Below are 12,417 nucleotides of genomic sequence, written 5' to 3' on the forward strand. Positions count from 1 at the left end.
AGTAAAATAACACGGATTTCTTCTTACTTTGATCTGCACTATTAATCATCTAACTATGCACGTTAGCAAGTGTTAATGATATTAGCAGTCATAATTTCTTCATTAATCCTTTTTAATCCCCTCTCTACTACTTAATCTTTTATAATATCCTATCTAAGGCCGTCTGCTAATCCCTTCTTATTATTGAGTATTTTCATTAAGTTTAATCTGTTCAATTACGATGTTTAATTATCATAATCTCACTAGTAATTACTATATTAGAATAAACTGTCTTTAATTTCAAGATGAATAACTATATCATATAAGCAACACTAATTATTATAAATTGAAGCAATTGCCAAAATCTACAAGCATAAGGAAACAAATACTTAGCTGCTACTTGTAGAAAATCTTCAGTCTTGGAGCGTAGCCTACGCTCTAATACCACTGGTACACCCGGAGGCGTGGAGTTCCATGCAAAACATCCGAAATAGCACACTACAAACCATAAACAGACTAATCGACATACCTGGCAACCGCATAGACGCATAATCGCGAGATACACGAACAGAGAGAGACAGAGAGCGAGAGAGAGTAATACGGCTCGTGCAGGCGCACCTTTTAGAATGAAGTACTACGCCGGCACGGCGAGAGAGAAGAGAGGAGAGGAGAGAGGAAGACACAAGCACTGGGTGCAATCCCTCCCCGTGCAAGAGTGACCATTTCCCTCTTGCACGTATTTGTTTTAGATTTCTTGAATGGTCAAATGTGAGTACAAACTGGCCGGCCGGTCATAAATGGCCAAAGCTCATAAAAGAGCACTTCAATAATAAAATGTACAATATATATATTTCCATTCGCATAGGCCTAGCTCGGTCCAGTCCTTTCCACCTGTCAACAGCTGCAATAAATAATAAAATATCAATTTCGTAACTGACAATTCACACAAGCGAGAGAAAATAGAGAGAGACAACATGCATGAAGAGTCAAGTAGAGGCCTAGAGGCGATCAAGGCGCATTATAAAAGCCTACTATGCAAAGCAAGTAAGAGGTCTCATAGCATTCTTGCTCACCATTTATATCAACACTCATGAACACATTATAGAATATAAAGAGCTGTGACACATCTACATCATGCTCACCTCCATCGCTACGAGATGGTATACAGATTTCCTAGTGGGTATCAATGCTCTGCCTCCCGCCCCTAACAACTATCACCTCCTTTGTCTCGCCCTCCTTGTTGCCTGCTAGCTGAAGCCTAATGTCGTCAAATGCACTACACAGATGTTGCGGATGTTCTTCGGGTCCTCAAATACCTTGCACATGCCATCCCTTAATCCTTCCACCACTTTCCCTTTATGCTCTCGTCTCACCCCCCAAAGTTGCTTGCGTGTACAAGTTGATATTTCAAGAAGCTGAAAGGTTGTTATCATCCATGTGCGTTACACCATGTAGATATTGCGGATGTCCTTAAGGTCCTCAAATGCTTTCCACAAGCCCTCCCTTGATCCTTTCACCACCTTTCCTTGGTGCTCCGATCTCGCCCCCCATCGTTGCTTGTGTGTGCAAGCTGATATTTCAAGAAGCTGCAAGGTTGTTATCATCCATGTGCCTTACAAGCTCCATAAAGCCTTTAAAAACATTCTGTTTGGGAGTTGGGAAGGATGTTATTAAGAATTTTACTAAACATATTTCTAATCCTCCAACACCAACAGTTGTTGATGAGGCTATTCTCAAACATTTGGTGTACTACCCATGGAGATTATTAAAAACATATTAGCTTTTATTTGTATGGTTCAAAAATAGTGTGGATGTTTTTAGATCTAGAGAGTACACATTGGAAAGATTCAATGGAGTTTATGAAAAGCGGGCTGGCTAGGAAGTAGTCTTTTGGAGTACCCATTCAAGAGTCTACTTGATAATGCATTGAAGCGGCTCTCTTGGGAGTGATTTAGAATCTACCCAATCGAGAGAGAGAGAGAGAGAGAGAGAGAGAGAGAGAGAGAGAGAGAGAGAGAGAGAGAGAACGGCATAAGCCACTAGTTTTGCAATCATATAAAAAATAAAACTCGGTGTTTCAGAAGGAATGAGAAATAAGATCTAAAAAAGAAGATAAATTCAAAATGTAGAATCAATTCACTCCAAAGGCAGGGCTTGGGATAAGATAGGTTCCCTTTATTCAGAGTCCTATTTGCTTGAAAGCTTATAATCTCAAATTGGATAAGAAAGAGCTCAATCAATGTCAAATTTTACAAATTATTGTTATAAATTTGAAAATTATGAAGATATTATCTTTTCAAATGTGGCATTTTCCTTCTCAAATCGGATATTGAGTAGGGGGTACCGGCTCGGGAAAAATATATATTTTTTTAAAAAGTGAATCTGAGTTGATCCCTCTGCCAGCGAAGAGCGAGGCAGTGATGATAGTGCACAAAAGTTGATGTGAGGCGTCAACGAGGCTCGAGGCATCAGACCAAGAAGATACAGGGCATAAGGGGTCGCACGCAAGGGATCTGAGGACGCTCGTGCAAGATCCAAGTGTCATGCGCAAGGATAATGTTTATCCTTTTTTTTATTTAAGGTTTCGTTTCATTGGCAACATTGCACACATGTTGGGTTTGCTACAATAATAGTCTCTAACGATATTGTTGTAGCCCGTGTGAGTTCAAAACTCATTGTACCTTTTAAACGGTTAACGAGTCATCAAGGCTCCAACCCTTGCAGAAGGGAGGAATCTTTCCAACAAATGAATATAATATGGAAGCTACCAACCCGGGGAGGTCACCTAATAAAAATGTAGCCCATCACGTGAGTTCAACAGAAGGGTATTTAAAGTTCTTGAAACTTATAGAAATATATATACAGAAGGGCATTATTTTTTCAAATTTGAAAAAAACTTACAGATTTTAAAAGAAAAGGGTACATTATATTCCGAAAAAAATTCACAGATAAGAGATTTTACAAACATGTCTTGAACGCACGTGATATGGTAGTTTTACACATAGTCAACCCCCCGAGGCTACCAAGTATGTGAGTAGTATTTGAAATTGGTTGAAATATTCGGTTTTCCATGCTGTGTCCACAGGTATTGTGATGTTGCTCATAAAAAGAAACGCCTTAGGTTTAGACGAGACCTTGATATGGAGGGTTCTTTGTAGCAATCACACTTCTAATTGTAGGGGGGGTTTTCTTATAATCATAATTTGGAAGCTCCCAAAGCTCATACACCTTGAAAATTTTGGCAATCATAACTGAGATTGATCTATAACGCTTCAAGGAGGAATTCAAAAACATTGTGGCATAAAGTTAGTAGTACATAACACTGACCTTTTTCTAACTTTCCTCATCGCCAAAACTCTACTCGAGACAACTTGTAACAAACATACACAATAAAAGATAAACCATGCTACAAAACTTCAGCTCTAAAATAGAATGATTTACCATTGGAACTTCATATTAGCATGTTATACCTTTACAAATACCAACCCATATAAGAAAGGCTACAATAAGGCAAAAAATTATAGCCACTAGCTTTGTTATTGCTTGCTTCATCCACATCTGATTCCGTAACTTCTTGCCTTGTCGATGGAAGTTCTCCTCCTTCACAATCATCGAAAGAGGTGTATGGAAATGTTAGAATTTATGATGTCTTAAAGAAAAGCATGTTGCTGACTAGACACTATGAGCTACAAGGTATGGATGCAACCAAAGATATCCAGTTTGAATGAGTTTGAGATAGTTACACCTACTTGTGCTTTAAGAGCCTCCAATTCATCGATTTCTATTCGACTCTCATGAACCTATGGAAAAACAAGAAGATATCAGAAGTTAGCTAAAGAAAACAACATCTCTCCAAAAGGTGCGAAGTTAACTTATTTGCCATGCAATCATAATTGGTGTTCATCCTATTCATCATCGATGCCCTGTAAGTAAGGCTAGAGAACCGGAGCAAATGAAAGAAATTATGTCCAAGCCAAAATTTGTCCGGGTCACTTTCTTCATTAACTCAAATTTTGAAGCCTAATTATGATGATTTTCTCTTGCCTTAGTGGGATCAATAAAGAGTGTGAATCGCTTGACAGAACGCCACAGTTGTATACAAAGAAATGATCAACCAATTTGTAACATAGTACTAGCTGCTTATTTTGATGAATCACTTGGTTACTTTTGTAATGCAAATGGAAGGCAGGTGTATCCTCACAAACCCAACCGTAGGTAATGTATATACTATGTGGCTTCTTGGAAACAGAACCGGACTATAAAGGCAAGATGTAGAAGTTCTTATTGAGCTTGATTTTGACATCAATTTATGTCTCAAAAGTTTTTGAATAGAAATACCTCATATAATTTGTATATACAAACATAGAAAACTAGAAGTATCTAAGTGCTTAAAGACTCTCCATTTTGGTATATTCATATATTAAGCCTTCAACATAGAGAGTTCTAAAAAAGTTTCAAACTTATTTAAAGAGGTACATACATACAAATAAAAGGTAAACTTATAACATTAGAGCTTGTGTAATTTAACGAATAAGTAAAAGTGCATGTTCCCCAGGATGTTTGATTTTGTGCTATGCTCACACCAAAAATTGCTTTGAATGACTTGGTGTTGTGACAATCCACTCTTTCATTGCTTCATCTCATGTAAATGTGAGGTGTTTGGTTCAAAATTTTTGTAATCTTTTTCATAGTAGTTTGATTAGAAACTCTGCATAATTGCTTTGGTATCTTGGCTTGCTCATAGGTGCACACCATTAAATGCAAAATGTTTTTCTCGATATGTGTGTGTGTGTGTGTGTGTGTGTGTGTGTGTGTGTATACCCATATATACATACATACACACACACACACACACACACACACACACACACACACACACATATATATATATATATATATATATATATATATATATATATATATATATATATATATATATGTGTGTGTGTGTGTGTGTGTGTGTGTGTGTGAACAAATATACAAATATACATACATATATATGTATTTTTATATACATATATACATGTCTACATGTGTAGATATACATGCATACAACATGTAAACATATATACATTAAAAAAAAAACACACACACATGTCACTTTCATATGTGGCTTACTGTTTTGAGAATGGATATTTGCTGATATTTAACATTACATGGATGGTAGGTATAAATTAAACAAGTTTTAAGTAGAACATAGATAACAACTGATAGATTATTGACACCTGTAATACGTATTTAAAGATAACAAATCTGTTGTCTTCTTTATATGAATACAGGTGAGGACTCTATCTTACTTATGATAATTTTGGATAAGCTATTGTCCATCAGTGTCGAACCTGACCTCTTTCACTTCATAATAAGTTGTTCTTGACTATTTTATGTACAAAACACTAGAATGATACCTCATTCTCACTATAATGTACAAAAATGAATCAAAGACTAAGTTGTTTTTGTGCTAATCATTGTCCTTTGTATAAAGTCAACTGTCTTTTGAACTGTTATATTCTTTTGTGTATAAGTATAAGTTTAAAAATAGCAAAACACACACACACACACACACACATAAATATACACATATATATATCTCTACGTACATATACATATATGTGTGTGTGTACACACACACACATATTTGTTTGGAGTATCTTTGAGTTGTCTTTCTTGCCCTTTGACATCAATGCCTTTAATTTCTAGAAGCTCGATTTCATATGCCATTATGCAGAGCACTACATACTTTTGAAGAAAAAAGCCAGCTCTTCATGAAACCGGTAAAGTATTTGGAAAAAACTTTCTGCCAAACCTACACAAATCTCTTTGAGCCAATTCTTCAGCAAAAATTTTACAAATTAACTATATTGTGGTGTACACACAAGATGGGACCAAACTGAGTGTGCCTCCTGCATCCGAGAGCAGCTCCTTATATTAAGTATAGAGAGAGTACATGCCAAGAATGGCTTCTACCAAGATCTACAACGAGTCCTCCCACACTAAATGTGGTGTACACACAAGATGGGACCAAACTGAGTGTGCCTCCTGCATCCGAGAGCAGCTCCTTATATTAAGTATAGAGAGAGTACATGCCAAGAATGGCTTCTACCAAGATCTACCACGAGTCCTCCCACACTAGGTGGTGGAACTCTACTTACACGACCACACACCACAATATCTTTAGCTATATTTACACTATTTTCTTACAAAATCTAAGCATAATCTTTTCTTTCACTCTCCTCTCATCTAACTATCTTGAATTGCTAAAAGCTCAAGACTAAGTTGAGACACACTTTTCCTGAACACTCAATTGGCATCTTTGCAGAAACACTTGTTTTGTGACCGGACTATATATACTTGCTTGCCTATTTTTTCAACTATCTAAATAAAAAATATATTCAAGCAATATTACTCTACCAATAGAATACTTTTCAAGGAAAACAAAGAAGGGTACAAGGCTTACCATTTTAATATTCTCTAAGACGTTTTCTTTTAGTTCTTGGACTTGATCTCTTACACTTGGAAGCTTTTGTAATCTCTGAAAGTGATCAAGACAATATTCCATATGCTCTCTTAGCTTAGACCTAAAGAAAAAGGGAAAAGGAATGTTAAAGTCTAGTCTAAACACCTGGTTTTCTATAAAAAAAAACAAGAAAGTCTCATAGTAAGGAATTGATAATAGAATTGTGGGATCTTTTTTTGAAGATTAGCATACCCAAATTCTTTGTCAAGGGCATGTGGAGCAAGTAATGCAGTGCTGTTGTTTGCACCCATGTAGCACTTGTAGAAATCGTCTTTCATGCGTTGTAGACATGTAAATGCAATCTTCCTTTCAACCAAATTTTTCGAGACAACCACAAACCCTACAAGTGAACACGGTGTAAACTTTAGACTAAGGTGTGTAATCATTGCTTTTTATTAAATAAGTGTCAGAGATTTCTTTTGGGGGGAGAGACAAAATCACAATGGACAAGGTCATGCCCTCATTATTATAAAAAACATTAAATATGCATTACAATTTCTCCTTTCACATCTTCAGAGCTCTATGAGAAAGTAAAATCAAGGGTACTGATACACATGCATACACAAACATGTTGTTCACCAAAATCCCAACACCAGGTTCTTTACTCTATGAGTAAGGATTATGCAATGAATGATCCCAATGCACAAGAAGATTTAGAAATTTTCTCATGTAGGAAAACATAGTCTTTTTCATTGTTTTTCATACAATGCATAACATCATGAGCTTCTGCTCGAGAGGCATCGCATACCTAGCTAGGTACGCCGGCGGTGGCCGGCGGTCCCCTGCCCCCAATCGTACCTAGCTAGGTATACGATGCCTCCCTCACAGAAGCTCATGATGTTGAGGTAAGCCACAATGTGGGAATTATTGTGAAAATTTATCCAAAACTTCTTGTGATAGCATCATGGACGCAAAGAGGAAACAATGTTACCTTGGTTTTTTACAATGCATCAAAATGAAACCAAGGTAACAATGTTTCCTCTTCCTGTCCATGATGTTATTTTGCATCATGAGCTTATCAGTGGGCTCTTACACGACATCCTGTTTCATCATGCGGTAGCCATTAATCCACTAAACAAATTCCCTTTCAGATAATACCAATCATAAAGTCATAGGTTAGTTCACCTTAGATCATCTGTAATTGGACTCTTGACGTTATTGGGCTCATGTCCCGCTCGCTATTGGACAATATGATTGATTGTGCTCTAAATATGGCCCAACCTTGACAACCAAATTCTATATACCCAGATAAATTCACGTTTAAAGGAAAATGCAAGGCATAGACTCATGGTAGTCATCAACAAGACAATATAACCATCAACTCCATCATGGATAATATTGACTAAATACTATAACATCCCTAATAACATCGCTACTACCCAAGAGTGGGTGGAGAACTAGGTAACAATATATGCTTCCCCCCCCCCCCCCCCTCTCCCCAAAAAAAAAAAAAAAAAAAAAAAAAAACACACACACACACACACACAAGCATACATCAATACAAAGATCTATATACATACTAAGTTTCTATCATAACTCTAGAGATGCAAGGCAAACTTAGCCATAGTGAAGTCTAGCACTTAGAGAATCAAACTACACTACTAAAAGAAGAAAGAAAGAAAGAGATGATTGAAAATCATCAAAAGTTGAAATAGCATTTAGTTTATTACCAAGATTTACCAAAATAATTTGTCTCGTAATCATCTCATCTTGCCCCTTCCCCGTATACCATAGTATGTTGTGCATCTACACATGTAATCCTCCTTGATCTTGCACTCATAACCACTAGGCTTATAGATCTTTCTCGTGGTGTTATGATCAATGATTTTGATAAAGACTATTCCAACCCTCATAAGTACCCCTATCAAGGGCAATGCAATCCTTAAGTAGATTTTATCATCTTTGGTTTACTTGCATCCCCATACCTCTACTCCATGCAGAGAGAGCAATAACTGTTTTGCATGAGACTATGCCAATGGAGATGTTATATGAAACATGAGAACTCATTCCAATTGTGCTTCCCATTTAGGGTACTTCATTACCAACATGTCTTTACAATCGTCAATTTACAACCCTTGTTCCTGAAACTCTTGGAGGCTGGTGACATGGATGACACCTTGAGCGTAGCCAAGGTTACATAGGCAACATGGACCTCTCAAAACACTTGGGAGCAAACAAACTTGCACACTTGAATAGATAACTAAAACCACTATAAATTTTGATAGGCACATAAAAAAGTGCTCCCTACCATACATTTTGAGAAGACAATTGGAAATTCGCAATAGCAATTAGCTACTGATGCTCTTTCCAAGAAAGATACTTGGGATTTAATGGCTTGTCAGTTGGAAAAACGAAAGAAATTCGTTCAAAGTGGGTGTATATCATGAAGTGAAATACAAAGTAAGGTTGTTTGCAAAAGGTAATGCACAGACAAAAGGTCTTGAATATGATGAGACATTTACTCTAGTTGCAACGATAACAATTAAATTGGTAATAGCCATGGCAAGTATGGAAACTGTGGTAGACTCAAACCTTAACAATGGCTTCTTCAGTGGTGACTTGAATGAAGAAGTTTTTACGGTACAACCAGAGAATTATGAACATCCAAACATTCTGAATTATGTGTGTAGATTGAAGAATGCATTGAAAGGCTTGAAGCAGGCACCTCGAGCATGTTGTGAAAAGATAACCAAGTTCTTAAAGAAGATTGGGTTCAAGCAATCTAACGCAGATCATTCCCTATCTGTGAAGTTAATGGAGAGACTGTTACGATCGTCATTTATGTTGATGCGTTGATTCTCAAGGGTAGTCATGATAAGGAGATTTTGAATGTCAAGAACTTGCCGAATTTTTTTGACATGGAGGACCTTGGTGGGTTGAGATACTTTTAGTAAATTGAAGTTATTAACACTGTGTTAGCGATGTGGATGGTACAAAGACAATATGCCTTGGATATGCTTAAGAAGTATGGCGTGACAACGTGCAAAACTGCTACTTGATGATGGACATAATGGGGAGGATATTACTATGTAGTGCAAGATAGTTGAGAGTCTCATATTTTTGGCAATCACAAGATCAATGGGTGTTGTTAACTCCATTTATGCAAACGCCATGTAAGAGTAATCTCGATGTAATGAGAAGGAGTTATGTGAAAATTGTGGCAGATATATGAGAAGAATGCATAGTTTTATAAATATGGAACGTGAGATGTTATGGATAGAAGATCTACAAGTGGTCTTAGCATTCCCTCAGCAATGGTATAAGTAGCAAGAAGCAAACCATTGTGGCATTATCAAGAACAGAGTGCGAGTTTTGTGGAGTAGCTATAGTAGCATGACAACATATGAAGCAGTTGTCAACAACTACAAGTCTTTAGAGAGAGAGAGAGAGAGAGAGAGAGAGAGAGAGAGAGAGGTGGCATTTGAACTCAGTTCAAAACCTGTGTGTGCGCGCGCGCGTGCACATGCACATGCGCAAGCTACGGATGAACCCCCTCTCTTCATGGAACGTCTCCGATTGTGGCAAGGTTCATGGTGGTGCCCAACATCTAGCTTTGTTTTGTTGAAAATAATTGAAGTTTCAATTTTTTTTAATGTGCTTCTCAATCCATCTCTCCTGTTTTCCCTTTATGGTAGACCTTCGAAATTAAGGGAGGCTGCCTTTGCTACTCCTGTCATATCCGCCTATGAAGCTCCTTCACCCACAAGATAATGATCCGATAAACATTTTCAGCTTTGCTTTTTTCCTCACCTCTTTAAGCGTTGCAAAAAAATGTGCAAAAGAAAAAAAATACATTCAATACTTGCCAATGCAAGTGGAGATTTGAAGGGGAAGGGAACCCATAGAAATCAACCCTCCACTTGCATTGGCCGTGCTACATGAGGTCTCTCTCTCTCTCTCTCTTTGGGTAGGTTGGTTAACCCATTTCGCTATTAAGGCACAGGTTTTGAGTTCGAAACTTGTCGGATAGATCTATGAGGTCTTTTGGGAATAGACATAAAAATTTCTGCTCTACTTCCCTCTTTGATTATCCCATTGCCCTGGATTTATAGGTCTTGAGTTCAAGTTTGGGATAGATCTCTGGAGCCTTTGGGGATGTAAACACTCTCTATCGCCATGTCAAACAAAGCTTGGACTGCCCGAGTTATGCGCGCGCGCGCGCGCACACACACACACACACACACACAAATTGAGAGAGTGGGGAAGGCGACACTTACTGAATTGGTCTTGGAGGAGGAAGTGGAAGGTGTGGACGTTGTCAGTGGTGAAGGAGAGGAGGAGGACGTTGCGTGTAGGCGGCACATGACGGACGGCAGAGGAGGCGGAGACAAGGGCGGAGGCGCGGGAGGCCAGGGTGGAGAAGGAGGCGGTAGAGAAGGGGCTGTACTCGGCCAACACCACGTCCCCTCGAGCCACCATACTGTACACCAGCAACTGCTCGTGCTGTCCCTCCATGTCAGAGAGAGCGCCAGACGAGAGAACGAGGGGGGAGAGAGAGAGAGAGAGAGAGAGAGAGAGAGAGAGAGAGGACCAGCGTACGTATCTGAAGGGTACAAGAGTCCACTTTCCTAAAATGAGAGAGGGAGGGGAGCGTAGGGCATTTTAACGTCGTGAACAATCCGGGGAGAGGGGGAGAGAGAGAGAGAGAGAGAGAGAGAGAGCAGGATTTGATGTTTATGTGTAGTCTAGGTGAGACTCCTTCCTTGGCCGCGTGGCCCATCCCACTCAACATGAGTGGGACTCCTCGAGCAAAAGGTCGCTAAGGTTTAAGGGCATTAATAGATTGATTTCTTTTTCATTTGAAATTACAACACACACACCAGCCCCTATATGGTGGACGCAGCCCACCCTTAACACCCTTAACATGGATTCATCCCGGTCACAAGAATGATGATAGCCTATGGGTTCAAAGGTGGTGGGTTCAACACCCTTATTGTCCTTGGTTGTTCGAAGACATGTTCTAACCCTCAAAGGCATTATCTAGAGCTGATTTTTGACCCACACCCTTACTTCCACACTCCAATATTTTAGGTCTTTTTGACTAATTTAGTGCAATTCTGACTTACAAAAGGCCTTAGTAAAGCATGGAGCTCTTAGAAGCAATTGTGGACAATTGGATAAAGCTTGTTGATTAGTGCCACATGGCAAGTTAACGATGGAAAACCTATTTCACTCCTTTTTTTTCTACATGGTCTTAGGCCATGATCGTCGATCTTGTCTAGTGTGACACATGTTGTCCACAACGCCTTGGACAACTGCAAAATGCGTGTTTGTTGAAGTTGTCACATGAGGTGGTACAGAAGCAGGATTGCACTTCAATCAGCGTGAAGAAAACATCGCTCAACCAGGAGAGAGAGAAGATAACCTCACGAATGAAAGTACAAAAGCGCTAGCCATGAGTTGGACATCCACATCGGCTATTCCTCTTCATGACACCCGCGTTGTGTGACAACAACATGCTCAAAAGGTGCAACATGATTGCACCAGCTCAACATGCAAGTCGTTCGTCCAACCTAATGTGACGCGAGGCTTATCTACATGTTAGCCATTGCCAGAGATAGTGGACATATATTTACCTACTCTTAAAGACGGAGACACTGAGTAGTGGTCACACACCCTCGTTCCCATCCACTTATTTTGTATGCCATTGTAACTTTTTGAAAACCAACGCACCTTTGTTTTGAAGGGCTACCCTAATTTTCATTCAGAAGGCTTCATAGAAATGTCCCTTTTCTTTCTATAGGGATTGGATGGCCATATAATCAATTGAAAAAAATCACTATTTTTTAAGGTGGTATTGTATTAAACTTTAAAAAAAAAAAAAAGGTAAAACCCCTTTGGAAGGGTGTGGTAGCCTTCAAGTTTAAGAGCTAACTCATAGTTTTACCTATAAAAATGAACATCACCTATTCTTGGTAGGACTT

General features: G+C 38.7%; 1 protein-coding gene across 3 annotated transcripts; it reads right to left on the minus strand.

The window, feature by feature from the left end:
- Positions 1–716: 716 nt before the first annotated feature.
- LOC147457677 (vesicle-associated membrane protein 721-like) lies at positions 717–11,099 on the minus strand. 3 transcript variants are annotated; one of them, XM_086512524.1, is made up of 6 exons: positions 10,711–11,099; positions 6,686–6,833; positions 6,434–6,554; positions 3,729–3,779; positions 3,450–3,579; positions 717–880 (listed from the first exon to the last, which is right to left on the minus strand). In XM_086512524.1, the coding sequence occupies exons 1-6, from the start codon at positions 10,946–10,948 to the stop codon at positions 771–773; spliced, it is 798 nt and encodes a 265-aa protein (XP_086368650.1). In that variant the 5' UTR covers positions 10,949–11,099; the 3' UTR covers positions 717–770. The 3 variants fall into 3 exon arrangements, with proteins under 3 accessions (XP_086368650.1, XP_086368651.1, XP_086368652.1); XM_086512525.1 differs by lacking the exon at positions 717–880 and having other exon boundaries at positions 3,395–3,579; positions 10,711–11,095; XM_086512526.1 differs by lacking the exons at positions 717–880; positions 3,450–3,579; positions 3,729–3,779 and adding an exon at positions 5,859–6,015 and having other exon boundaries at positions 10,711–11,095.
- Between the last annotated feature and the right edge of the window lie 1,318 nt (positions 11,100–12,417).

Source organism: Adiantum capillus-veneris, chromosome 5 (assembly GCF_014529385.1).
Source record: "Adiantum capillus-veneris isolate H3 chromosome 5, ASM1452938v2, whole genome shotgun sequence".
Taxonomy (NCBI): Eukaryota; Viridiplantae; Streptophyta; class Polypodiopsida; order Polypodiales; family Pteridaceae; genus Adiantum; species Adiantum capillus-veneris.